Source organism: Argentina silus (genome assembly GCF_951799395.1).
Source record: "Argentina silus genome assembly, chromosome: 2".
NCBI classification, from domain to species: domain Eukaryota; kingdom Metazoa; phylum Chordata; class Actinopteri; order Argentiniformes; family Argentinidae; genus Argentina; species Argentina silus.
In genome coordinates this window covers 23,605,387-23,632,913 of record NC_139656.1, presented here as the reverse complement: position 1 = coordinate 23,632,913, position 27,527 = coordinate 23,605,387, and the positions used below count along the sequence as shown (strand labels likewise).

The window sequence follows — 27,527 nt, the reverse complement described above, 5'->3', positions numbered from 1 at the left end:
TGTCATTTTTTCAATAATTTGACGGGTGCTAGTGTCTCCTTGAGGTAGGATTAGAGACTGTTTTAGCCACTAGTGATTTATTTGCAAGTCATTGTTTGTCTGATGGAGTACAGTTAACCTTGTTGAGACACTGCTTTCCTAGTTCAGAAAGCCTGTGGTGCTCCAAAAAACAGAATTCAGATTTCCCATTTTCAATGTTGCAAGCTAGCATAAGAAACACCACAGCAAAAAAATAGTCCTACCCGGTTGGAACAGACGACACACACAAGGCAACCATTCTACAGGGGTGGGGGGTTCTTGCAATGTAACATCCAATGAAATTGTGAGTACATTCTCCAATCAGTCTGTTCAGATCTGAAATTCTTCAGACTGCCAAAGGAGGTGTGAGAACGTGGTTTGGCAGTCTTCTAGAGTACAAGTGTCAAGTGGGGGCTGAGAGGGATGCAATTTTTCTTAATCAAATTCCTGCCTCTTACATTCATCTAATATTGAATTTGACCATGCCCCAAACATGCAATTTCCCCCTTGATTTTTACTGTAATGATCTCATCTGTTTGGATGAAGTCTACCATTCACGCAATAGACAGAAGGCAAGAACCAGTTTTCATGGAGTGGGGGGACATACTGAAAGTGCCTTACATGACATGAGGTATACATTTCTGATGAGTTGAGACATACTGAGAGGTTAACAGAACAATTCACTTAATGTTGACAGACTGAACAATTTCTTGTAGAAGAAGACATACATTATCCCTGTACTGTATTTAAACATGACCAACTGTATATTGATAGAGAAATACAGAATTTCATGGCACACCTCACAATGGAACCAGTCAAGGTAACTCATAGTGAAACCCTGTTAGGTGAAGTGGTGTTTTGTTCACAGTAGTGGTCCTCTTTGCATTGCTATCATGCCAACAATCACCTGCACCAGTGTGGTACCCATCCTTCGGCACTTAATTAAGGTCTTACAAACATGTAAAATATCCCTTTGTGGTTCATTATATATACTCTGAAATAAACAGTTACTTTCCTCTATTGCTTTTTTTTGCGAATGCTCTTGTGCAAAACAATTGACAATTACATAAACCATAGCGATTAGCTTCTACCCAGACAAAGTGGGGTATCTCTAATGCGTGGCTAGGTCCTGTGGGGGGGGGGGGTATGACATTGCACCAGTTTTTGTTAGACATAAATGGTTCCTCAGGGGCAGACAGTGGTCAATACACCCAGGACACAGGCACCCACTGTGGGGTGGATGTGGCACGCTCCATGGCCTCCTCCACTCCTTTCACACTCTCATCAACGTCATTGTTGACTAGGATCACGTCAAAGAAGTGTCTATACGTGGCGAGGACGGCATCAGACTCCTTCTGGATCATCTGCAGGGATTCCGACTACAAGATGGGTTACAAGAGGACGAGTTACTCAAAACATCTTTATGAAAACATGTTGATCTTATTCACTGGTGAGGTTATTATTACTGTGGGTTTGTATCATAGATGAACCATCTCTTGAAAATTACTAGACAGACAGGCTTACTGAGTTAACTAGAAATGGTTTTAGGGGGACATATTTTGAATTTTCCGACACAAACTGAAATAACTTAAGATTCTTGTAAACATGTTTACCTGGGCAGCTGTGTTGGTGGGAGCGATGAACACCACGAGAGGTGCAAACTCTGCCGTCCGCAGGAGTTTCAATGTCTAGACAAAAAACAAAGACAGAGATGCTACGCTATTACTGTGAAACACACACTAATCTGGACAAATACATAGCAAAGAAACAAATACAATTAAATCTAGTACACTACTACTAAATCTAGTATACTACTTTTATTATAAAAGTTTTGAGCCCCAGGGAGAGAACATAGGCCTACCTGTGGCTCCACATCCAACAGGGCAATCTGGCCTTGCTCATGGATCTTTTGGATAGTCTCAATTTTGGTGCCAAACATATTCCCCTGGAAGCTGCCATACTCCAGCAACTCATTCCCAGTGATGCACTTGGTCATGACCTCGTTGGAGATGAAAAAGTACTCCAGCCCGTTCTCCTCGTCCTTACGCGGGGGTCTGGTGGTGTCTGTTTGGAACCAGATTCAAGCTGTTCAAACTGGAAGCTAGGTGGTTTATGAAACAAAGTTGCTCTCAAAACAGATAGAGGTGAAGATTATAAAATGAAGATGAAGACTACTCACGGGGTGCAGGGTAGGCAAATCTCTCAGGGTATTTGGTCAGCAGTAAGCTTTTGATATGGCTCCTTCCTACCCCTGGTGCACCTAAACAGAGAGAAGAACATACTTAATAGTGACAACAAATTCTTATGGAATAATTCTCAACCGATCAGGCTCAAATGAGTTTGTTGTCTTATTGCTGATGCAAACGGCCACATATATAGGGAGCTTACCAATAAGAACCAAGGTTTTTCTGTTGAAGGCAGGGAGCCGAACAACCTCCTCATAAGATATCACATCCAGCTGGTCAAAAACTAACAGGAGAAGAGAAAACATTTGTAATTTCGAACAATTGATTGAGTTTTTAAAACATTGCTGATGTAACAGAATAAATTTAACATGGGAGATAGTACATACTGCATGTAGTTATTGCATTGGATAAGAAATGAATACACACTAGAGCTGTGCTTAGCCAGGTATTTGTCTTTGCACTTCTTCTTCTTCCCAAAGGGGCTGCAGGACTGGGTCCCCTCGGTGGCCTTGCTCTTACTGGCCACCCGCCTGGAGCAGAGGACAGACACAGGGGGTTACTCTCACCTACAACCTACCAGCACTTTAAACAAGAAACATGACCCCTACATAATGCTTTAGAGCCAAGTCTAGTTTTTCAGTATCTAATGTTTGTTAGGATGAGTATAAGGTCAACTGATCCTCAGGATTCCAGTGCATTAGAGCAACCTTTCCCAAAGGTTAAGTTTTTTTTTTCACTAGCAATTATATGAGAATAGACCCCTTGGTAGATCATACCATTCTTGAAGCTCTGGGGAGGGGATGAGTCCTGCGAAGTCGGCAGCAGAGTTGTCCACCCTGCCTTGCCACCAGTTTGGATCCTGCTTGTTGATGATCTGAATGATGTCGCCTGTTTGGAACTTCAATCCTGCCTCTTTGCATGGGATGAGGTCATCCTTGGCAGGGTCATAGGCAAACTGAGCCCTCATGTACATCTGGGGAGGAAGTAACACATAACAGCTGCAAGGAGATGGTTGAGAGGAGTTGTTCCCCTTGCCGGGAATTGGGCAATAATGTGTGCTGTATGTACATTGGTCAATATGGTTCAATGGGTTCTAACCCTATCCCATCAATACCAATGATTTGCAGCAGTTTGCAGTTCCTAATTTACAGTGGACTTGGAGTCTTAACACAAAATCTCTGCTAAATTGACTCAGGTGATAGTGTTGTGGCTTGGATTAAATGTACCGATCTCAACAGAATCATAAATGTTAGGATTAGTTTATAATCTATCAGTTAATTGATACAACAACTGATGGCCCCAAATCCTTCCAGTGGCAAAGCCCCAGCTGGTTGAAGATCTAGCAAACCTAATTCTCATCCACAGGAGGGGTTCGGGCTCCACACAGGTTATTCTGTGCAATACTGTATTGTTTGCTAATCTATAAATGGGAAAAAGCTTGAGATTAGACTGCCATCACTGACCACACTATGAGAGTGCAGTTATCATTATGCAAGGGCTTTGGTTGAAGGCATAATATTTTTTAATACTACTTGCCAATTTGATGTAATTTTAAAAGAAAAAAACAAACAATTCAATCTTTTTTTGTTGTTGTTGTTGTAACTATTCAAGGTTTCAAGGCACAACATCCATAACTGCCGCAACTTGCCAAGGTAGAGGAAAATGATGACATAATGTGACCAGTAGATGGCAGAGTGAAACACACAACTAATATGTTTCAAGTCTAATGCGCAGATCTAATATGAGTGATGATCTGTATATTAGGGTACTAGTGGAGTCTAATGGTTGTATAGTCACCTGTGTCTCTCATTGGCTTAGGGAGGATTCGCCTGACAAAGAACAAACTCCATTTAATGAAGAAGAAGACATGATTGGTGGTAGAGGGAGGGCACCATGAAATGAAGATCCGGTAACATTTCAAGCTTGCTATCAAACTTGGCACACCATGGTTTTATCTCATATCACAGAGGTAGTAGTGAATCATCTATCAATTTGATGATATGATCCAAATATAATGGGTGTCTGCAAGTGTTTAGATGGCCTCCGATGCCCTCTCTCATGAATTATCAACCGGTTATGTAAATGGTGCACTATATCTGCCCTGCTTGAGAAGTAACCATTTCTTGGACCATTCATGGTGTTGAAATTTCATTTAAAAGTAAAAAAAAAAAAAAAAAAAAAAATCAGTACATTAAGTTCTCAAAGTCCTTTCAGAGAGGGTAAATGTGCGTCTAATTGGTCCTTTCATTGGCTTACCTCACACACAAGAGTGCGACTTGGCTGGTTGGGGATAATTTTCATAGTAACTACTCCGTTGGTGTCTTTCTGCAATGGAGGATAGGAACCATTTTACGAACACTCATTTGACCTAAACACATGTCTTCCAGAGACTACTGTCAAAACAAGGATTGTGAAGTTGCAACCTGTTTCCCAATTTCTCAGTGCCAGAGGCCTGTTTAGTATCTTTCTTAATGATAAAAATGCAGGGAACTTGCCAGGATTTTTTGTAGCTGGTCTACAGATTGGTTGGCCACACTCTTCCCATTGATCTCTGCAATTTCATCCCCTTCGTGTAGGGAACCTGAAAAGTACGAAAATAAATCAGCACAAGAACAGGTCCGCCCAGTATAGCCAGAGAGTTCTACCAGGTCAATAACCATGTGTCTAATTGGCATACAAACATGCATGACATAATGTTTGACACAAAGTAATTAGAATCATTTTTATTAGTAGTCCAATGTGATGGTGTTATGTACCTTGTCTGTGTATCATGCCTCCATGCAATATTCTGGCCACAGTACACCTCTGTTTTTCATTCAATTTCAGAGTCACCCCCTAAAGACAAGTAACATCAGTCAAACAATTAGCACATGACAAAGAATACTCAAAAACAAAATGACAAACATTGCATGAGAGAGAGAGAAAAGAGAGAGAGAGAGAGATGGAGAAAGAGAGAGAGAGAGACACACACAGTTTTGGCAGCAGTGGTTTTACCATCGGCTCTGAGGGACTTTTTTCAAACTCCACCTCACGCATCCTGGTCAACTCTGTGCCGTTCATGAGGCCAGCACTGCCGTTGGTGTACACTTCTGCTCCTTTTGTCTCATACACTTGCATGGCCGCCTGAGGAAAAACACCATGTTGTCAACACTCAATATCAAGCCACTGGAGAGGATAAAATAATATACATAGTGTACATACACACACACCAGGACACTGTACTCAGAAAAACTGTGTGCTCCTTCAATATAACACTGCTGTGTGAACTGCCATCTGAACAAAATGTAATTTTTGCATACATCAAAGTGTGGAGGATTACTTGGTGTTCATGATCAGCAATGATTATTTTACAAGTTGTGGCAGCACCATGAAAGGCCTTCTTTGAGGAATCTTGTGCAAAAATGTTCAAGCTATATCAACAATAGCGTTAAAAAATGTTATTTTATCTAGAATAGGTTGCAGATGATTCCATTGTTACAATGATCTTAACTCAGGTCATCCTGATGGGTATGTCAGATTGTTGGCACACTGGCATTTCCAGTCTTGTGCATCCCAACAGCCATGTTTAATTTGCAGTTTCAACATCTGTTCAGGGTTGAAAATTAACCCCACATTTTCAACACCTCATTAGACAGAGACAACCCATGTACACAGGCCCGGTACACCTGTTAAGGGGTCGTCATGGATACATGCACCCATGGGTAAGTGAGGTCGTATTCAAAGAAAAGTATGAATATGAAAAAAAACAAATCCCTTGTACAGATTAAGACATCTGTTACACCAACAAACGTGACCGGTGTTTAGCCCTCAGAGAACACTGCACTGTGTGTAAGGGCACTCAGGGGAATGTGGTGGTCTACTGGCAACCCCCCGCTTTCTCTCCACCTCAGTAATGTGCAAACCTTTGATCTTACACACGGTTGCCAACATGATCAAAAGCTTATGTTCGTCAAGATTATGCGAATGACCTTTCGATGACCTTGAAATACCAGAGCAGTGAATTCAAAATATTGATCCAAACAAACATGCCTAGATAATTGAAGAGGAACAGGCGGATATCCCCAGGGATTTGGCCTGCTCAGGATGTCCCTCCACTACACAAAGCTGCACATGCTTTTTATCGTACCACAGCCGCTCCCCTCGCCGGCCCTAAGTGCATTATCACATTTATGCTCTTGCCAAAGATTAGGAAACCCCCTCACGTGCAATCATGCTAATCTAACCCTGCCCCCGACTGTACAGTACATGGTCACCAGAGTGACAAAGGTTACCACCCTTATGGCTGCAATAATAGAATCAAGGCTCCTACATCCTTCAGCTGCATGCACTGCCAGCTCCAGTGTGAGTTTTTGTCAAATGCTCTGTTGCTTGAAGATTTTTATCTTTAAGATAATTCTTGGTATCTTGTAACAGATAACTACAAGCCTCCCCTTACAGTTATTCTTTACCATATAAGTGCATGGAAATGGACAACAATCACAAGGTGCCTTTGTCAACCCTACGTGACAGAGACAACTACTCTTTCAACCACAAAACCATGTCAAGCTGACACACGTTCCTTCTCATAAACTTTGATTTGTTTTTCAGTTTCCCCTTTTACAAAAAATGAAGGGCTAATCTGTCACAGTTCTTTATCATTGGGAATCAATACTACAGCTAGCAGTTATGACAGACAAATGGTGTATTTGTGATTAAGGTTTGAAGGAACCTGGGAAGGCAGTGATCTGTTTGGGGGAAAGTAACATCTATCATGATATTTTGACAAAGCAATTTTCCTTTATCTCTTCAATATTATTCTCTCCTTGGGACTTGTTAAAATACACTCATTTACACCATTCTACCTATTCTATGGTATTTCTATGGAAAACACACCCAACATTGATTCCTGCCCAGTAAAGATAACTTAAAACATACTATTTAACTTATGGGTTGACCCTTGCCTATACCACTTTGCCTAGGTCAAAAGGACTGTTGTTATGACAGTTAGCCAAAAATGTTCTGGAACAACCAGTTCCATATCGACTTAAGGGGATATGTGTGGACACATGCCCAGGCTCTAGTGAGACAACAACAGGTTAAGAACATGCTGAAGTAAGGGGAAATAAACTCTGATCCTGACCCTGACCAGACACCCACAGAAGGCCCGCCCACCCCTCCCCAGCAACAAGCACCGAAACACTCCAAAGCACAAGACTCAGGATCATAACGGGCTACTGCATTAGCTGATCTGAGATATCAGTGTTAAAAAAAGAGGGCTCTAGTATGTTTGAGATTATATCATCATTTCCAGAGTAATTTTTCATTCTACAAAAGGATTATATTCATTGATGTATCATACAGTGGAATAGAATGAAATCCAAAAATCATTGAAAAAAAAAAAAAAAAACACAAACTCAACAGACTAGACACTAAAGAGCCTGAACATCTGGACCCTGTTTCTTCTGTGCAGAGTTAGGGTGTGGCAGAGTTAGGGTGTGGCAGAGTTAGGGTGTGGCCATTGTCACATTAAGCCAAGCAGAGAGGAGGAGGTGGGAGGGGGGGGGCATGTAGAAAGAAGCATAATAGTGTGTGGGGCACAGTCATATATAAATCACTCTGAGGAAACCTAATCACAGAGAGTGCATGGGGGATGTCTTAAATACATTCACAGAGGGTAGCATAGAACGGTAAACAACAAGGTCACACACTAAAAAACCAACAACCAAGAATGACAAACGACTGTGTACTGTGAAATACAGTACATACAAATGATGCCTGGATATGCTTTGTTACAATGACAAGTTTAATCTCTTAAAAGCTAACATAAATCGGCCCATCTTTGCAGTAAGTCAGGCTTCCAAAAGTAAAGACAACAACCTGTAGACGAGGCTTGCAGTGGTCTAGGAGAGCATGGGGGAGGAGCCCTGTGAGTAAACAAGCTGTTTATTCTGCAACAGATTACAGAAATAGCTGGTAGAAATGTACCAGCGATGACAGCAGTAATAGTCTCTGTCACAAGTCAATGTGCAGTACAGCCTGATTCAGGCACTGCCCCCATGGTAAACATTGATTCAATGACATCCTCAGACAGAGGGATATGGACTGAGTGTTGTTTTCGCTTGTTGTGGAGAAAACACTCACTCCAGTTCCACTACCAGGAGAGCCACCTTGAACTTGACAGATTCATCATCAGAAAAGAAACACTGAGTGTTAATTGCCCAGTACACAGGGAGTCATAAAGAGAGAGAGGCCTCACCCTGCCTTCAATACATCCTCCCTACAAAAGTGCTGACCCTGGTTGTACTGAGAGGAAAGTCACATGCCGAACGGAAACTGCATTTAGTCTAAAGGTCAACTGGTTTTATCTGGATAATGAATATCTGTAATAGTAGAAAACAGCCTTAGTCAGCTTCAGTCAGCTTTTTCTTTTTAAATAGGCCGATTACAGAGTAAGAAAATTATGCCTTCATGTTGTATGTTAATGCTGAACTATGTTACTCAAAGACGGAAAATTTGACCCACTCTTTTCCCTCTTTTAAGCCATCCTTGAACTGTCTAGTGGGCCATGAATTTAAGGTCAGGTGTGTACGAGGTCCAGTTTTCCTGAAGCTTGTCTCTTTTGGGAACCTCTCCAAAGTGAAGACTTTCACAAGATCTTCTAGTTACAATAGTAACTATAGTGAATAGTTACAGTACTGAATCAAAAGGTCTGGGTCTTAGTGAATCATAAAGAGCAGCAGACTTAAAAAACAGCCAATAAATTCAAAGACAAACGTCAACAGCCTAGGTGAAATTATGTAGAGTTAATCCATAGACTATTAGATCAAGTAAACAACGATAGTCCCTCTCAATAGGTAGGCCTATCAGTTTAACTTGACCGTAATTAAAGATTACAGCAGCTCAATGTATAATCCCGCTCTATATGGCTTTAACAGTGAAAGTATTTAGATTAATCTCCTTTATCTCATAATGCTGATGAGAATGAGTCCACTCCGGACTCAGGAATGCTGCACAGTTTGATACACTATCTGAAAAACAGCCACAGGCTATAACATGCCAGAATGAATTGTACTGTGGAGAGACTGGCACTCCCAGTCTCTCAGCCGAAAAAACATTCTGTTCTTCTCTGGCTTCCTCAGAGGATCAGAGAAATGGTGGTGTGTGTGTGTGTGGGGGGGGGGGGGGGGGTGTCATGTGATACGGAGGTCAGAGAAAAAAAAAAAACAAGCAGTCAAAAGCCTGTGGATCTTTTGTACATATGATTTCCTGGTTGTCATTGGTGCTGACCCCCGACCTCTGTGTGTGAATAGCAGGCCTGTGGGAGTTGTAGTCATACAGCATTGACGAACGCTTGTTTTTTGGATTGGGGGATGGGGGTGTTAAAAACAACAGTGAAATAGCACCAATGATACAAGAGTTATGCGTCATTCCTACATTGACAGTACGTCTCCCCCATCTCATAATCCAGTGTTGAAAAGGGGTACACATCTATGGTTTTATCTAACAAGACAAGGAATTTAAATGGATTAATAAGACTGGGTCTACAGGAGTCCTGTATGTGCATTTCATTGACACTGCAACAACATAGTACAGTATATCGAGACAACAGTGTATCATACATTGCAGATAGAACAGTGTGTTCTCTCTCTATGGTACCGTGTCTAATGTATGTGCTGCACATTAAGGCACTACTCTACTCCATACAGTTTGATTGGTGTGTTGTCGTTTTAGGTTTGATACTATTGGTATGGACTCTCTCTACGTATTCTATTCACATGGATTTGTTTCGGTTGATATCCATAGGCTCTAGAAACTTCCCGAATTAAATTACAATGAATTTCCTCTTGGGGATTAATAATGTTGTCTCTCTCTCTCTCTCTCACTCACTCACTGTTTTACTGAATGGTGGGTTGTGGCTGATTCCTTCTGGGTTGCTCCAAAAGCTCTAGGTAGGTCATAGCACAGATGTTTGGGCTCCACTGCAGTAGGCTTATCAGTTCATCCACTTGCTGTATACTGTCCCACTCTCTCTGCACCCCCCCCCCTCCTCCTCCTCCTCCTCTCTCCCTCCCTCCCTCCCTCCCATCCAACACACAAGTGTTAGAGTACATCCCCAGCCAATAGGCAGAGGTGTATTGATCCAAAAGACATTGCAGGGCCACAGCAGTAACTAAGGTAGTCAAATACCTCTGTGAGCTCCTCCCTCTAAATCAGTCCATAAACACCTATAGGTATATTCATTATATTCTGTATTTGTTTAGTCAACCTCATGTTACCGGATTTGTTCCCACTTCACATTAGTTAAGTGATGCTAAAACCTGGCCTATGTATTTACATGGTAAATACATGGCCAGGCACAAGCTCTAAATAGCAGGCCAACAAAGTGTCATGTGAAAACAGAGAGATAGGCCTACTTTTAATGAGGACATGTTTTTGGTTTGGTGGGCGAGAGCTTGGAATGTTAAACAACCATGTCCACAAAGTTTTACAGTCCATCCCTGTTTTGACTTCAAGGATGAGATATGGGATAGCAAACGTGTGTTAGGCAGACCTGGCTGTGGGTCTATTTATAGCAGGCTGCAGTTATTTAGCCTAGAATGCTTAGGCGAGGGTCCAGTGAAACATGACTCAGTGTGTGGCGGGACCAGACTGCATATTCCGACCGGCATACAGAAAGCCTTCGACTCACACAAGCAAACAGAAACATTCAGTACACTAACCTGTCTGTGCATATTTGTTCTTCAATTATAGTAGTGGGCCACAGCAAGTATCAACAAAGACAGAGATTGACAGTGCTCAGTAAATGTAAATGTGTGCGCACACACACACACACACACACACACACACACACACACACACACACACACACACACACACACACACACACACACACACACACACACACACACACACACACCTCTATATAATATCCTAACCCTGGTGTGAGATAAGATATCTGTTTGCCTCCTTAAAGAAAATCTGATCCTGATTTGGCAGTGGTCCAGATCTCACCATACTGTATAGTATAGTTACTGATTTCACATTTCAACATCTCCCTGAGGTCCACTTGGCACAATAGCTGCACCAGGTTATTTCACATAAAAGTTGCTGATGTCAGGGAAGGAGTCTCCATGCTTCTCCTAACCTTTAACCATGTCTCAATGTTGATAAACGCTTAGCCTTTTCAGATCTCTAGTCAAAAGTAAGTGATTTACATGACATACTGACTTCTTCTCTAACCCATTAGCTCTTTGTTCCATGATAAAGTAAAGCCTTTAACCCCCTCATTCCACTTCAACAGAGGGGTGACCAACTCCTCAACTAAATCCACACAAACTGGGGACAGCAGGGGCCCTACTATGCACCCTGCACCTAATCCTCTGACCCTGGACAGGCCTATTATCCAATCAGCCAAGACGTCCCCCTGTGAGAGAGACAAAGGACCAGAGGGGCCTTGTTCGTTAGCCTCCTGCCTGGACCTAATGTGCACACCTGGGTCTGTATGTTTCCCAATCAAGCAAACAAAAGACAAGGATCTGAGAATGTCAGCCTGATCTTGGAGACTGAGGTAAAGGGATTAACCATCTGCCCTGCCTTGCCTGGTTCACAACAGTACTGCCTAATCAAGGGACTGATGACATTAAGGGCCAGTTCCACAGACGAGGCTTAAGCCTAGTTCTAGACGAAAAAGCATCCTCAGTGGCAATTTGCCATTGAAAGTCTGAATTAGTCCAGGACTAGGTTTAAGCCTTGTCTGTGAAACCAGCCCTAAATGCCCTCACCTGTGGGTCAAAGGTCAATGGTGAAGTATTCGGATGGATGAATCGCACTAATGTGAGGCCAGGTTTTCCTTACCAGACATGAGTATGTGTTAAACAAAGAATGTCTCCCTGAGGGAAAAAAATCCACATATTTTTAACACTGAAAACCTGGAGAAAATAGGTCAGAGAACATTCTGGCCAATGGATTACAACACACTCTTCAATTACTTTTCTGATGATGGCATTCTATGCAAATCTGTCATTGCTCTTTAGTTACACAGAAGGATAACATTCAGAGAAGGAAAGTAAAATACAGCATTTCTTGTTAACTAAACGTGACATCAGAGACATCGAAACATTAGACATCTAAACAACAGTTATCATGATCTGAATAATCTATTCCAAACTAGGCCTACAGTTTGTCTCTACAGTATGATGGTTCACACTACAATGAATAAGAGTCCCTTGGAAGGAGGGAAGACATGTTCCACATCCAGTATTAGTGGGTCGCACAGTTAGTTATCTAATAATGCTGCTGAGCCAGTAAACTTTCCTCTTATGCTTGGTTTCTGTTCCTTGTGAGGAAATCGGCAGAACTGAAACTGCTTGCGCCATGTACAAACCAAGACAGGAGTTTTCATGATGCAGACAGTACTGTAATATCTTGGAGTGACCTAGTGTGAAACTCCAACTGAAAAAAGTTCACACATAGAAAAGGTGTGTGAGGATGTGATGACATAGTTCATCATCATAAAAATCTTCCAAAGATTGTATATTATTTAAAATAGGCCTAGGCCTACATTAAAATCACACGAAGCAGTTCAAGCACAATTATCGGCTAAAAACCGGGTTGTACAAGCAGTGACCATAGCATTCTCTTACCCAACGTCTTGGATTTACGCAATAAATTGACCTATCACAGCTTCGCAATATCATTATCAAGGAAATTAGCTACCTAGAACATGCATTATATTACACATCAGATTAAGAGATTATTTAACATTATAGCAATCCTACACACAGCCTACACCCCTTACCTTTTCAGACTTCGGTTTGTTTTGAAGCAGTTGCTCCAGGTACAGATCGGAGAGTGCTGTTCGAACGCTGTTGACCCGCTCGAGTATGACAGCGGGTTCGTTTTTATTGGATTTTAATGTCATCTTTACTACTTAGAGAAAAAAAAGTGAACCTAATGTGCCCTTGCTCAAGGTCCGCAAGAGGTTGGCCAGGTGTAAAGGGAAAGGGGAAAGGAGTGATAAAGAACCCTTGCAGGTCTGATAAATCACCGTCCTGGGTTAAAGTCCGAGGTTCTGATCAAATTTGGAGGTATTGTAGTTGACTGCGAGGACACAGCTGACAAAGCAAGTAAACATTCGAGCGCTCGAGGGGGCAGGCTCACTGCAGCTTCCTCAGTGGTAGAGCAATTACGTGCTGCTGACACAGCCAGAGGGACATACCAAAAGTGGGGTCCATAAACTGGATAAATACGCCGCGGGGAGGCTTTCGCCCTGCAATCTGGTGGTGTTATGGCATTACTGATGAACAGCTCACCGCCATATGCAAGTGATGGTAAATGCCGCACACCAATAAAGATCACATAGCGCAGAGGATACCCCTGAAAATTGTGTTTTCCCTCTAATGTCAATGCAGTGGTTGCAGACATGGAGCAATTTTTACCCAGAGAATCAGTACAAGTGCGCCAATGCTGTAGAAATATTGCATTACACAGCAAAAGAGGAGGACCGATGCTTCAGTGGGCGCCATCATATACGGCCTACTTGAAGCAGATGGTCAGGCAATTGCCTTGTAAAAATGCGTTTAGACATATCATTTTCAATTAATTTGAAAGGAATTAACACAAGACCGATTTTGCAAACATGTAGGACCTATGATTATCACATACGAGACCGAAGACGCGTGATAAAGATGATCGCCAAGCAGTCTTGAAAAATAACACTTTCCTGTCATCTCGTGGCTGAATTTGGCCATTGCAATTTGCAACAAGCAGGCTTTAAGGGGTATGCTTTTGAACAGGAAACTCCAGGCTCGCATGACCTACATACGTAGAAATAGTTATGAAAGAGTTAAGATTATTTGCACCTGATGACAGAGTTCCCAGATAATATGTTTTTTTTTAGAAGGAAAACAGATATGCAAGGCAACATAACTTTGCCACATAAGGAAAGCCCTGTAACTGCAGTCATATGGGTGGTTAGAAATATAATGTATTATTTCAGGCTCAAAACTACAACTCTCCTGTCCACATATATATAAAGATAATTATTGTGTATGTTTTATGGATCAGATGTACAATAATAGCCTGTTTATCAACAATGTCTAAATGAAGGTCTAATGAAGGTCTTTTTTCTCTGCTTTGAATGCATGGCAAACAGTGTGATAACCTTTACCTGACTTTAGGAGGAAGATTAGATGCTCTCAGCTTGACAAATGCAGCTGTGTTTTTTGGCCACACCAACCACAGGCTACATTCTTACAGGAAGGAGATTTTGCAAAGCTGCTACTCTGCCACATGAAACCAAGCAAGCCCACCTTAGACATTTGCTGCTTCTGTTACATAGGTTTATTGTATGGGTGAAATGAAACTTAAAGGGATTTCCATATATTTGTTACAATGGGGAAAAATAAAAAATAAAGACATCACAGCTGTCTCAAAACAATACTGTAGCTGACCACAGGCTGTGGCACATAGGGGTGGATATTGACAAGAGAAAACACAGAAAAAATACATAAAATCAACAAGCTAAGTGACTTCAGCTGTGGGTGTGGCAGTGTAGGCAAGCTTTCCAGGTGTACCTGGGAAGGTAAGGCTACGTTTTTTTGGGGTGGCCTGATATTTAAACAGGGCATAGATGCAGCTTGTTGCATTGGAACAGATTTGATACATTCCCATCATTTCAAAGATGTATCTATCTTCAAGTGCTGAAGGCCGTATTTGCAAGGTTGCAAGATGGGATAGGATTAATTGAGGCAATACTGCTTAGATACTTAGGCTAAAGGTAACTTTGGAGGTTTTAGTATGTGGGTGGCGAGGGTTTTGAAACCAGATGAAGATAAATAACGTCAGCTATTATGAAGAAAATGTTGAGCATGCTTTTGATGGTTGCAGTTGCAACACCTTCCTGTTCTACATGTTAATGTTGTTTTTTAAGTCTGGTAATTCTGTACAAGGTGCAACAGCAAAGCCCTGAAGACCTCCAACTAAAATTTGCTTCAACTGGTTTCAACATGTTTTTTTACCAGACCAACGGTTGTGGTTAAGGGTCTGAGGCTTTGTCTTGACGAGAAGTGAATTCCTGCTAATAAGGACAGAGCTGCAATAGCCTGTGGCAAGACAACAATAACATATCAAAAATGTGATGAAAAATGTTCTTATGATATGTTGATAATATGTACATACAGGTGTTGACAATTTTCCCAAACATGGTTTTATTTGCAACTATTTCACAAGCAAATCAATGTTCATTACTGTTCATTCATTGTTAGTGATACTTCATTGAACAGATACATTATCTGAAAAAAGCAAGTATGAATGGCAAGTGTAAAAGCATAACAAGTTTCTTGTGTTGTATGTCATTTTTTTAGATAGCAGAACACAATCTTTGAAAGATGAGACCCAATTACATAATCTTGAGTCTATATTAATTGGGTTAGCTGTCAGGAGCACATGATAACATACATTAAAGTACCAGTAAAAAAATCATCTTATTTATTTACATATTTGACAAAGATCCATATTGTTTCCTTTAGACTAGAAACACTATATGCATTATGTGTAATAATCAAAATTGGATCCATATTCTCATGTTTTCTTGAGCAGAAGTAAGAACTTCCAGTGTGCACTTCCTGTGTTCCTCACAGTAAATCATTGGCAAATGAATTAGTTACTTCTTCGAGGAAGCACTTCAAAATTGTAGTTTTAGTGATGAAATACAGTATTATACTTGTTTTTAACTCTGCATCTCTCATCACAGAGAATGTACCTTAATGGCCAGGGGCCTGTATGCCCATTTCATCATCATATTCACAAATGACAAGGCAATCTGTGTCACAATGTCTGTACTCTGCAGATCCAAAGGGATTTAGTGATAACCTCTCTTGTCCTCATAAAACTGATGTTTTAGGCAGACATGACATTGTTGCTGTTTGCATCATGTATCTCTCCTCCTACAACCAGCTGAAGCAGCATTATGGCAGGTCCCTATGACTACCTCGGTGTAATTTCCCTCTCATTGTGTGGGAGCTGCAAGATAGAGGAAGCAACTAAAGCTGCCCCGAAAGAAGATATTTCACGGTTTATCACGTCACAGTTCAAAGTTTCCTTGATGCAGTATCAAAAGCGCTGTGACTGAGTTATTGCAGTCTGAGAGTGAAGAGAGAAGGCTACACTGGTAAGTTCTCCGCTCAAATACTGCAGACATGGGTTACGATCAAAGCAATGGCTTTAGTGATACTTTAGTGATACAGCATAGGACTTCACACAACATGTAAGATTCAGGACACTGACACTTTATCAATATCTTACCAGTTTTGCTTTTCATGGTAATAGTTTGTTTCTTTGCATTATTAGAGCATTCAGACATGTGGTAGTAAAACATATATAATGATAGCAAGTAAAGAAAAAGTATGATTAATTATGATAATTGTGCCTCTGCCTTTTTTCAGGTGACTGATCACCGTGCCCTGCCCTGTCAGAACGATTCAGCTTGTATCCAGGCAAGCGGGAGTTGACTGAATCCCACTGTGTTAGTGTAACGATGGGGGAACTGGGAGACAACTCCAGTGTTCCTTATGGAAATGAAACCTGTGAGGTCCATGATGGCTTCCTTTCCCCAGCCATATCTATTCTCTACATCATCATCTGCTTCATTGGCCTGGTCAGTAACACCATGACCATATTTGTGTTCTTCCTGAGGAAGCAGTCTGACTCCTCTATGACAGTGTACATGAAACACCTTGCCATGTCTGACTTCCTCCTGGTCCTGTGTCTGCCCCTGCGTGTGTACTACCATAACATAGAGGGCCCCTTCTACCTCTGCAAGGTGGTGGGCATCTTCTTCTATGTCAACATGTATGCTAGCATCCTATTCCTCTGCTTGATCAGCCTGGACCGCTACCTGAAGATCATCAAGCCTGTGTGGGTGCTTCGTATCCACAAGGTCAGTTGGAGTCATAGGGCCTCCTGCTCTGTGTGGGCGGGCCTGATCCTGGGCATGTGTCTCTTCTTCCTCAGCAATGACAGGAAACACCACTGTGACAGGATCTGCTTTCACTTCCACCACAAAGGCCTTCCGGGGGGTCTCATCAACCTCTCCATGGTGGCTGCCTTCTGCGCTCTCTTCCTCCTCTTCCTCTGCTTCTATGGGAGAATCATCACCAAGATAAAGACCATGTCCCTGGGCAACCGGGATCCCAAGGCCCAATGGAGGAAGAGCAGGCTTCTCCTGAAGACCTTTGTGGTGCCGGTGATCTTCACATTGTGCTTCCTGCCATACCATTTGGTACGGGTGCCCTACGTGCTCGCACAGATGGATGTGATCCAGACATTAGAGATCAAGCAGGCGCTGCACATCCTGAATGAACTCATGCTGCTCCTGTCTGCCCTCAACAGCTGCCTGGACCCTATTATCTACTACTTCATGTCATGTACTTACAGGAGGACTGTCCTCTGTGCACTTCAGGGGAAGTTCAAGACCATGTACGCCCTCAACCACAGACGCATCAGCATTAACCGGTCAGTTACAGAGATCTAGAGAACCATGGGTTGGGGATATGAGAAATATAATATTGAAACATACTACTTTCATAGTAACTGTCAAATATGTATATATGCCGTGTTGATAACAATAGAATAATATATAATAATAATAATAATAATAATAATAATATACTGTATATAAAAAAGTGTGGTCAATGTTTTACATTGATTCAAATGGTCATTGAGTAAGATGTATGTGAATATAAACGTTTTATTCTTACTGGACTAAATGTTGGTCCAATGAGAGTGGTTTTGTTTGTACTTCTATGTTCTGTATGAGTACAGTACATTACTCATTCTAATATGGTGACCTTTCATTCTCTGGGTGTAAAGATCATAAGTGTGAACAACATGACCTTTTTAAGGAATTGATGATGACTATGAGGTTAAATGGCTATGAAGTAGAGATTCCCAGCGTTGATGGTATTTGATGTTTCATTTAATGTAAATGCCGACTCTTACTCATCTGAGGGCAACAATGTCAAGTTGCATGAAACATGTATGCATTTCTGAAAATAAATAAATTGGCTACAATACCCTGATAAAGGTTGCTACATTTATAATGTATCAGTCTAGTGAACTTTTTCAATCTTTTTTTTTTCTGTCGTGAAAATAAAGACATTTCAATGTTTCATATGATGGAGAGCCTTGGATTTTCATTTCAATGCAAAACTTACTCATGTTACATATTATACTATTCTCTACATTTTCAAACATTTCTATCATCAGATGGGTAACATTTTAGAAATTATAATGGGGCTTAGGCTGGAGAGATGTTTTGTTGTTTGCCTATACCGTCACATGATTTAAATTCCTAGCTGGGTCATTTTGCAGAAATGGTGCAAATGAAGATTTGTTTTCATTAAATTTACATTTTTAATTAATATATTGTTTTTATAGGGTCGCTGCATATGAATCAATTACACACTGTGTGGATTAGGCTGTCACTACCAACTCAATTTAATAATTTTCTCTTGATCCTGACAAACTCCCCAGTCCCTGACGGTGACAAACATACCAACCCATAACACGATGCAGCTACCACTATTCTTCACATGAGAGATGGTGTGGAAACTGCATTGCATGTGCTGGGTTTGCACTAAACTTGCTAAAAATGCTTTGTACCAAAACCAAATAAACACATTTCCAGCTCCTTTCTTTGCTGTATCACTTGAATTCATTGTTGCAAACACAATTATGGATGTGAGATAGTATAGAGTAAAAGATGGGGATCAAGCAAGGCTTTAGTGTTTTGAAAATGTGTCTATTATGTATGAAAATGTTGTCATCATAATGATCAAAAATCACCTCTCACACATAGCTAACCCTAACCCTAACCCACATTCTAAAGAATGTTTCCCTTTCCACTATGTTTCAGTAGTGACAATTTAAGGGAGTCTCTACGAAAATATAATAAATACATATGTGTTGGAAGATTCAGAATATTTGAATGCAAATTTAGACTTTTTTTCCTACCCACAATTTGCACAATGTCTGTAGAATGACCAACCTAACATCTGTACAATGTAATTCAATTACATTTTGAACCTATCAATTGTATAATGGGTAACACTAGTTTGTTTTATAGTGCTCAAAAACAGGCTTTGCCTCCATTACGTGTTTTGATCAAAAAGACTCATCAGATAAAAACGGAGGTACCGTGAGAGAGTGATGAGTGATATATACCTGCTGTTCAAAGCCAGCCTCTCACTTTGATGATATCACCGTCTGGTGAATCCACAGCAGCCTTTCATTGCAGAGAACAAAGTGATTTCAGGTCTTTATCTTCAATAAACACTGATTTGTTCATATTTGTGAAATTTGGATTTAGATGACTTGGACTTTCCAGTATAACACCTGAAGTAGTATTCATGTCCACATGTTGACACACCTCTCCTCTGATATTTGTATATCCTATTATTTTTACATTTATTACATATTCTTATCTCTTTTAATGGTGCGCACTGAATCTAATCTCAAACGCATTTCCTGTATAACATCAAGTCTTTTCAATGACTGACTCACCCTCAACTAGCACCTTCATCTAGCACCAGTAAAGCCATATTGTCACATTCACATCTAATAATATATCTAATGCCATTAATGCCCTCAAATCAAGACCAGATGCCAGACTGAGCTTCCCTGGAGTTTCAGTTCCCTCTTCTGTTCATTCATGCAGTTTAGGATGGAAGGAAACGTGTTTATTTGAAGAATATTAAAAGAGAACAAAAGTCTGTCACTTCTCTATTTGGAGGATATTGAAGAGAACTTGAAGAGAGAGTTAAACTATCACCTAATGTTTTTTCAGCGTTGTCTCCTCTGTCTGTACTGTTTGACCTGAAGTCTGGAGTATCCCTCTGACCAGGCTCCTTCTTTACCTTTATGGTACTTTCTCTCTGATTCACCATCTGTCCCTTAAGATGACAGGAGAAGAAGTGGACATGGAGTCTGAGTCCTGGGCAGCTTGTTTACAGCTGATAAACAGACTTCTCCAGAGGGGCTATTTAAATCATCACAGACCGCGAATTGGCTCATGTCTCAGTGATTCATATATTCATTTGAATTAGATTAGTTCAAGTAAACAAAGAAGCGACCATGCAATAGAAGTTAAAAGTATGAAAGAGGTAACTATATAACAGTAGTACATCAGTATATTGACCACTGAGACAAAAGAGAATTGTCTTGGGTTATCAGATCTCCATGCACAAAGTTCTCTTTCTCTTTCTCTTTCTCTCTCTCTCTCTCTCTCTCTCTCTCTCTCTCTCTCTCTCTCTCTCTCTCTCCTGATAATGGAAAAGAAGAGAGACTTGACTGGGCTTAACCCAAACATGTGCACTAAGATCTAGTCTAATCCTTCATCACTTTCAATTTCTTCACCAGCTCATTCTTTGAAATCTTCTTCTTGATGATAGCACAAAAGTGTTAAGGTCAAGTAGCACATCACACCTAGGATTGGGTGTGCTGCTCTCATGTTGGTGTCCTTGATATGCCTATAAAAATCTCGAAGCAAATTCATCATTGTCAAAACATATTAAAACTCTACTCAGGATTTGTTCCATGTCATTGCAGAGCATGTGTATCCACATTACAAATGAGACACACATCTCAGTCATGCAAATGTCAGTTTTCTTTATTTCTCCAGAAAGCATGGATGAGTCATCATTGGTTAGAAATGTCACAATGAATATGAAATGAGAATTGTGAAATTGAGTCGGGGAATGGATTTAATCATACTATTAGTATCAAATCAGTCTCCAGTGTGAGTTTTGGAATGCAATATATTCAGAAAACAGAGAACTTATATAGTATAGAATATATGCCTTGTATCACTCAAAGACATGAAGACATGAAGATATTGATTATATTGTACAACACATCATCACAAACATCATACAAAAACGCAACCTGAGATAATTTTTCAGTCAGTAGTATGGCACACAGGCATTGGTGAACACCTGTAGCAGTATTATTGCCCCAGACTTTGTCTGTAGCCCTCTTAGCAACAGGCCTCTCTTATACCTCTGCCTCCTCTGCCTCAGCGTGGACGTGGCTGGGTGTAGTTGCCATGGAAACCCCTCCTGAGGTCACTGAGGCCTGCTGGGTGCTCCCCCTGGTGGGGACACCTTCATATGACACTGTGCTTGAACTCTTAGGTTTGGCTCTGGAGGAGGAGACATGTACAGTGCCCTGCGTAAGTAATGGGACCGTGAAGATATTTTTTTTTCTTTTGGCTCTACACTCCAAAAGTTTGGATTTGAGATCAAACAACTACTATGAGGTTTTATTTGATGACACCTGTCAAGCCAATTGTCCCATTACTTTTGTATACCCTTAAATAGGAGGACTATCCATAAAAAGTGTTTCTGAAAAATGTCTGAATGGTGAAACCAATATGTACACAAATACCATCAACGCTGGGAATCTCTACTTCATAGCCATTTAACCTCGTAGTCATTTGATGTAAAATCGGAATTGGAGTATCGAGCCAAAAGAAAAGAACATGCTTTACTGTGACATTACTTATGCAGGCCACTGTATATCACAGGAGGGGTAAGACTGCACACATATGATTGCCATTGCATTATATCCAATTCACCAGCAGGCCAGTGTAAGTGTACAACACTCACTGCATCTCACTGGTGTCCTTTGCTTTCGCTGCGCTGTATTTGTGCTTCTTGGTCTTGTGTAGGATAAACCAGACGATGAGAGTGATGAGGACGGCTCCTAGCAATGCTCCAATGACTGCACCAGCAATGGCCCCGTCTCCTAATTCTGTACAGTTGTGGGTTACCAGTAAGTGTCTGTGGCAATATGTGTATGCTTAAGATTCTAAAGGACTACATGTAGATTAATTCAATGGAAAAGGGAAAAAAATTATACCCATACCATGATTGAGCTCCAGCTTGCATGTAGCAGATCCCACAACATTTGCGGCATGACACTGGTACTCTCCAAACTCAAACTGGGACAGGTTTCTGATATACATGACTCCTGTCTGGACATCTGAGAAGAAGAATACAAGTATTGTATGTTCAAAAGAAGCATTTCATTGCTTGCGTGTGCGTGCTCACACACACACACACACACACACACACACACACACATACACACACACACAATATTAGCAACTCACTGGTGACTCCAAGTGGAGCTCGCCTGGTCTTGGCCTGGTCCAGTTTGGTCCAGGTATAGGTGGGGGGCGGGCTCCCCGACTCACTGTGACACGTGAGGGTAACTAGGTGACCAGCCTCCACATCGCCATGGACAGCACAGAAAGGCTTAGAGGGCTTCTCTAACAGACCAGAGAGAGAGAGAGAGAGAGAGAGAGAGAGAGAGAGAGAGAGAGAGAGAGAGAGAGAGAGAGAGGGTATTAGCCTTTGATATGCTGCAATCTGGTTGAAAAGTAGGTGAGATCACATCATCCTACACAATAGGGCGAAACCCTGCTTACAGACATAAACAACAATACAGTTAAAACCTGCCAAGGCTGCCTTCACTGGCTCTTACCAATGTGGGTGTGCCTCAGGGGAAGCCTACACTATCAATTACAACACTCTTCAGTGAATCATATACACTCATTCCAATGTAAACAGTCTAGGAAAGATTATTTAATTCTTCTCATGTCTGCCTATTGTTCTATAGTTCTATCGGCTATCGTGATAAAGGTGACTGGAAATCGCTGGTTATGGCATATAAGATCAATTCCAAAACATTTTAAAATAAAAAAGTATATCTGTGTATCAAATCAAACACACAGGTTCAAAAATAAAAGTGAGCCGACCACGTCATGTATAACACACAACATCACAATGTATCAATGTCACTTCTTTGGTGTGTCCTACTGGGAATCACTGATCACATGTTAGATAGAGAGCTATGTGTCTATCCATTCTATTTCTGAGTAAGAGACATGTCGGGGGTGGTCTTGTACTCCTGTGTTCCTGCTCTAATTTCTGACACTGACAATGAAGAGACTAGTCTGCTGCAGTTCCCATGGAAACTACTGTGGATACTGAGGCCAGCAAGGTTGTCCTGGTAACTCTATGAATGAGCGGAATCACAGACAGCATGTAATTCAATGATCACGAAAATTCAGAATAGGGAAAATAGGGTCACTATTTCATGTATCTGTTTGTGTAGTCACATTCATATATAACTATTCAATTACTGAATATATCGTTGTGTTGTTTCACTTAGTAAGTGAGTGACCTATGATTACATATTTCAAAGCACTATTGATTCTACAATTTTGTAGCCAACATGTTGGGAGTGGCCATAGCTAAAAAAAAAAAAAAAAAAAAAAAAAGCAACCACATTTACAAGATGTACTTGTCTTCTGTCCGGAAGGTGTTGTGCACCCTATGACTGACAGAACTTACCAACGACGTTCACAACAATATTGCCTTCAATGTTCCCAGTAACATCAGGGAAGTTGCGGACTTCACAGGTGTAGACCCCTGCATCTGACACGTGCATGTTGCTTATTGTGATTGAGGCATTCATCGTAGTATTAGGAAATGTAGGAGGTTTCAACCGGCCGACATACTGCTTCGAAATGACATCCTCTCCTGACTGATAGTAATATACCTGAAACATAACGGTCATGTGTTAGAAGAAGATCCAAAAGAAAAATAATATATGTAGTAACGCATGATGGATTTGGTGTTGATATTTGGATGTGCTGCTAATTCAATAAAAAACATTGTGAAATACATCAGAAGAGGTGGTGAAACACTCCTGTGTTCCTGTCTAAATGAGACTGTGTGATGGTTCTGAATGTGAGAGGGCTGAGGGTTTCTCTATACGTTTGCTGTTTGGGGAGCAGTGAACCACTGGTGAATGTGCTCTTTGTTGTCTTGCCAGGGTGTGTCTGTCTCCAAATGGGCGCTCAACAGCAACCGCCATGTTGAACTAACCTGTACCAGCCTCGGCTTCTCTAAAGCTACTCAAGCATAATTGTTTCATGACCTTATACCATAAGGACAGTATGGTTTGAGGAAGTAAGAATTGAGTTTCTGAATTGACTTGCACATGTATGATTTAATCATATCCAAATTGCCACGCTGTAAAAGCCTGTAAATATAGTCATATACCCTTTACCGTGCTTTCACCCTTTGAATAGTAGAATAGGCTTTGCTGCAAGTGGAGCTCTGGGTGTGGAGTGTGGCCTAGGTGCTTAGAGGACACAAAGACAATGGGACATGCGGTTGTTGCGGAGCAGAGAGACGGCCACTGAGGGACTTCTACCTACCTGCTGTGCAGTCATGGAGGACTTGGCAATGAAAGTCCACTGGATGGTGAGGCCGCTGGTCTCCTGAGAGGTGGAGAAAGTGCACTGGAGGGAGACACTTTGACCCATTGTTACGTTGATGAATTTTTGAGGAATCTTTACTGAAATGAGCTGAACACAGCCTATAAAAAAAGCAGAGTGAAAAAAAATAGTTTGTACTTTCACATTCATTTTCCATCCACTTACAAACTAGGCATTTTGTGAATACAAAATCTGTCCACTTTTACATAAGCGTTTTCATAGTAAAGGACCATAATACAGCACAGTAGTAACTCACCCATCATGCCGAACAGCACCACCAAGCTCAATGTGGAAGGCATTTTAAAGAAAATGTTCATTGAAATGCTGGTGCGTATTTCCGCAGTTGATAGAGTTGTCTTGCACTCACAACCTCAAAAGCTTTCAGAAACGTTTCTCAGTTCTCTCCTATCAACCCCTAGCTGTAATCAACCCCTAGCAGTGATGGGCAACACCCAGCAAGAACGCAATAACATGACCTTACTGTACAGTATGTGGAAGTGGACAGGCTGATTTTTTCCTGTAGATATCACCGGGTTTTCAAGCAGGTGTTTACACAGCCTTGTTTGCAGTTTGCTGAATCACTCAGATTGGGCGGGAATACTTTGTTATTTTTCAAATTGTTCCATTTTGTATTTTCGATATAGGGCCACCATTTTGGCTGGTTTAGCAATGTTTCGTTAGATGAATGGGAATAGTACCAGAGAACTTCAATAATATCTCCTCCAAAGAATAATCAAATACATATTCTTTTTTTTGCATTTTGAGTTATGTTCAGTAGGCTACAGCATATGTCTTTTTCTGTGGTCTCACTATTTTGTTCCTAGTTGTTAACTTTATTGCAGCACCCTAGAAGGTATTGACACTGAATGTTAATTCATTATTCAGTACTTTGGCTGATGCTCATCTCTCCCTCTTCTATGCTCTAAATGCACCTTGTAAGTCATTCTGGGTCAGGGCTTCTGACAAAGGAATTAATGTAATGTAATCTCCACTTGGCCTTTATCACCTGCCCTGAGGAGGTGTGAGCCAGAGCACTACAATACTCTGCTTATCTTTGGGGAGTTCACTCCCTGGTGCTGCTGACTTATTAAAGGCAGTTTCGCCTGTGTCACTCTGCTCACACTAAGAGCTGAACGACGGCAGGAGAGGGGCAATTAATCATGTATGATTAATTGTGCATAATTACAAGAAGGTGACATAAGAAATTAACCATGTGGAAAATGTTGATCAGTTGAGACTGCATTGTCAAAGGGGAAAAGGGGGAGGGGGAGGTATAGTTGGGGTTGTATGGCGTTTGGGGAGCGTATCAGCTCTTTGGGCACAGAGCTTTCACTGTACATGTGTCATATAACGTGTCATCCAATCAGAAAAAGAACAGGGTATGTTGTACTGTAGAAAGCTACCTGGTACCACTTTGTTGAACTGTGTGAAAATGAAAAAATCGCAGTGAATAAAACCTTATCAAATGGCATGACTAAACACACACACACACACACACACACACACATTGTTGATGATAAGAAAAAAGTAAATACTTGGGTTAATCATTGTAGGAACCTTTTACTATGGCCCTGCAAGCTCCTTTAACCGAAACACAAGAGGTCTGGAGGTTCAACACAACATCTGTTAATTAAAAAAAAAGGTAATCTCTCCATCGGTTGGTTACCTGGCCATTATAAATTATGTTTATGTCTAAAATATAATGTACATCATGCTGATTGATATTATCATTGTGTTGTTATTGTTGTTGTTGTTGTTGTCCTTTCCTTATACTGTTCTGTATTAGATTATGGTCATCAATCAAGACACTCCGAATGGAAGCTAAATCTTACATTTCAGTGGACATTATTCTGTCACAGTGCTTCAGAATCATTGTTGCCATGGGAATGCTCTTGACTGTTCCAAAGTTATCCTCAGAATTCAAAAAAGAGAATTTTGAAGCACATTGGAAGATATCTGAAGATATATGAAGCACAGTGGAAAACAGTATTGCTTTTTCACTAATATCAAAGAAAAACCCACACAAACAATAATTTTGTGGTAGATGACAAGATGGTAAGTGGCCTGATTTCATCAACATAGTTTATATTGCAACCTGAAATTAAATGATATCCACAAGAAACATATTCATTACAATATGAATGAATATATATAAAGCATTTACAAGGGCTTGGGTTCCAATAGTTTCCTTCCCTGCCTTCCTGTTCAGAATCAACATATCAGGAACTCTTTTAAGAAACTGCTTACAGTCCATGAGAACCAAGCCAGTTCCTCCAGCCAGTGGGAAGCACCTCCCCAGAGTGTGGGCCTACAGATGGGAGCAGAGGCTGCAGCAGGGCCCTCCCAGCTCACCCAGAACCACACAGTGGACTCCTCAGGCATGGGTCTCTACTACTCCTTCTTCAATGGGACACAGCAAACATACAGGCCACAGATGAAAAGACGTCACAAGAGTGATGCTGAGGAGGGGTCATCCCAAAGACATGAGTTTGCCACTGTGTCCTCACAGGTACTGTACTAACCTTGTGGTCCCGGTTAATAATATGGGCAAAGATACAAAGGAAACATTTAAAACAAATGAAAACAAATTACTTGTTTTTTGCTTACCCTATCCTCAGAAAAGTGGACCAAGCCCTCCACGAATTGTGAGAACAGCCCGGCGCCTTTACCAGCCAGTGCTGGAGAGCGAGTCCGAACGGCATGGGCATGTTTGGAACACGATAACAGGGCAGAGTGCCGTCAACAGTCCACACCAGGGGACGCATCCAGCAGAACCTGGCCAGAGCAGACCCATCCCAGAGTCCCAGGGAGCCCCCTGTCCTCTGATCCTGCCCCCCAAGAAACGCTGGAGAGAGGCAGAGAGAGCCTCCCAGCCCATCATCCTGCCCCCCAAGAAGCGCTGGAGAGAGTGGGAGAGAGCCCCTCGTCCACTGATCCTGTCCCACAACAAACGCCTGAGACGTGGCTGACATGGCATATTTACCTACCTTAATATA

The 27,527-nt window shown here is 41.3% G+C and overlaps 3 protein-coding genes across 4 annotated transcripts; 1 reads left to right on the top strand and 2 right to left on the bottom strand.

The window, feature by feature from the left end:
- Nucleotides 1–32: 32 nt before the first annotated feature.
- mpp1 (MAGUK p55 scaffold protein 1) lies at nucleotides 33–13,338 on the bottom strand. Its single transcript, XM_083693169.1, has 12 exons — nucleotides 12,982–13,338; nucleotides 5,199–5,327; nucleotides 4,961–5,039; nucleotides 4,696–4,785; nucleotides 4,461–4,525; nucleotides 2,981–3,177; nucleotides 2,631–2,734; nucleotides 2,407–2,487; nucleotides 2,198–2,278; nucleotides 1,880–2,082; nucleotides 1,632–1,706; nucleotides 33–1,397 (listed from the first exon to the last, which is right to left on the bottom strand). Exons 1-12 carry the CDS (start codon nucleotides 13,102–13,104, stop codon nucleotides 1,221–1,223), a joined length of 1,404 nt encoding a protein of 467 aa, XP_083549295.1. The 5' UTR covers nucleotides 13,105–13,338; the 3' UTR covers nucleotides 33–1,220.
- A 2,993-nt stretch (nucleotides 13,339–16,331) lies between these two features.
- Nucleotides 16,332–18,295, top strand: gpr34l (G protein-coupled receptor 34 like). Of its 2 annotated transcripts, XM_083688520.1 has the most exons (3): nucleotides 16,332–16,353; nucleotides 16,628–17,463; nucleotides 17,574–18,295. In XM_083688520.1, the coding sequence occupies exons 2-3, from the start codon at nucleotides 16,720–16,722 to the stop codon at nucleotides 17,691–17,693; spliced, it is 864 nt and encodes a 287-aa protein (XP_083544646.1). In that variant the 5' UTR covers nucleotides 16,332–16,353; nucleotides 16,628–16,719; the 3' UTR covers nucleotides 17,694–18,295. The 2 variants fall into 2 exon arrangements, with proteins under 2 accessions (XP_083544646.1, XP_083544645.1); XM_083688519.1 differs by having other exon boundaries at nucleotides 16,628–18,295.
- Nucleotides 18,296–20,880: 2,585 nt separating this feature from the next.
- On the bottom strand, nucleotides 20,881–24,579 carry LOC310801241 (V-set and immunoglobulin domain-containing protein 1-like; the record flags this gene model as incomplete). The annotated part of the gene is made up of 6 exons (XM_083665236.1): nucleotides 20,881–21,381; nucleotides 21,848–21,992; nucleotides 22,107–22,223; nucleotides 22,354–22,512; nucleotides 23,600–23,807; nucleotides 24,472–24,579. The coding sequence occupies 6 exons, from the start codon at nucleotides 24,577–24,579 to the stop codon at nucleotides 21,234–21,236; spliced, it is 885 nt and encodes a 294-aa protein (XP_083521362.1). The 3' UTR covers nucleotides 20,881–21,233.
- Nucleotides 24,580–27,527: the final 2,948 nt, after the last annotated feature.

Coding starts and splice junctions, on each gene's coding strand:
- mpp1 (XM_083693169.1), bottom strand. CDS start 13,104: ATGACATTAAAATCCAATAAAAACGAACCCGCTGTCATACTCGAGCGG. Junction 2,083..2,197: donor ATTTGCCTACCCTGCACCCC/GTGAGTAGTCTT, acceptor GGTTCCAAACAG/ACACCACCAGACCCCCGCGT. Junction 1,707..1,879: donor TGTTGGATGTGGAGCCACAG/GTAGGCCTATGT, acceptor TTTTTTGTCTAG/ACATTGAAACTCCTGCGGAC.
- gpr34l (XM_083688519.1), top strand. CDS start 16,720: ATGGGGGAACTGGGAGACAACTCCAGTGTTCCTTATGGAAATGAAACC.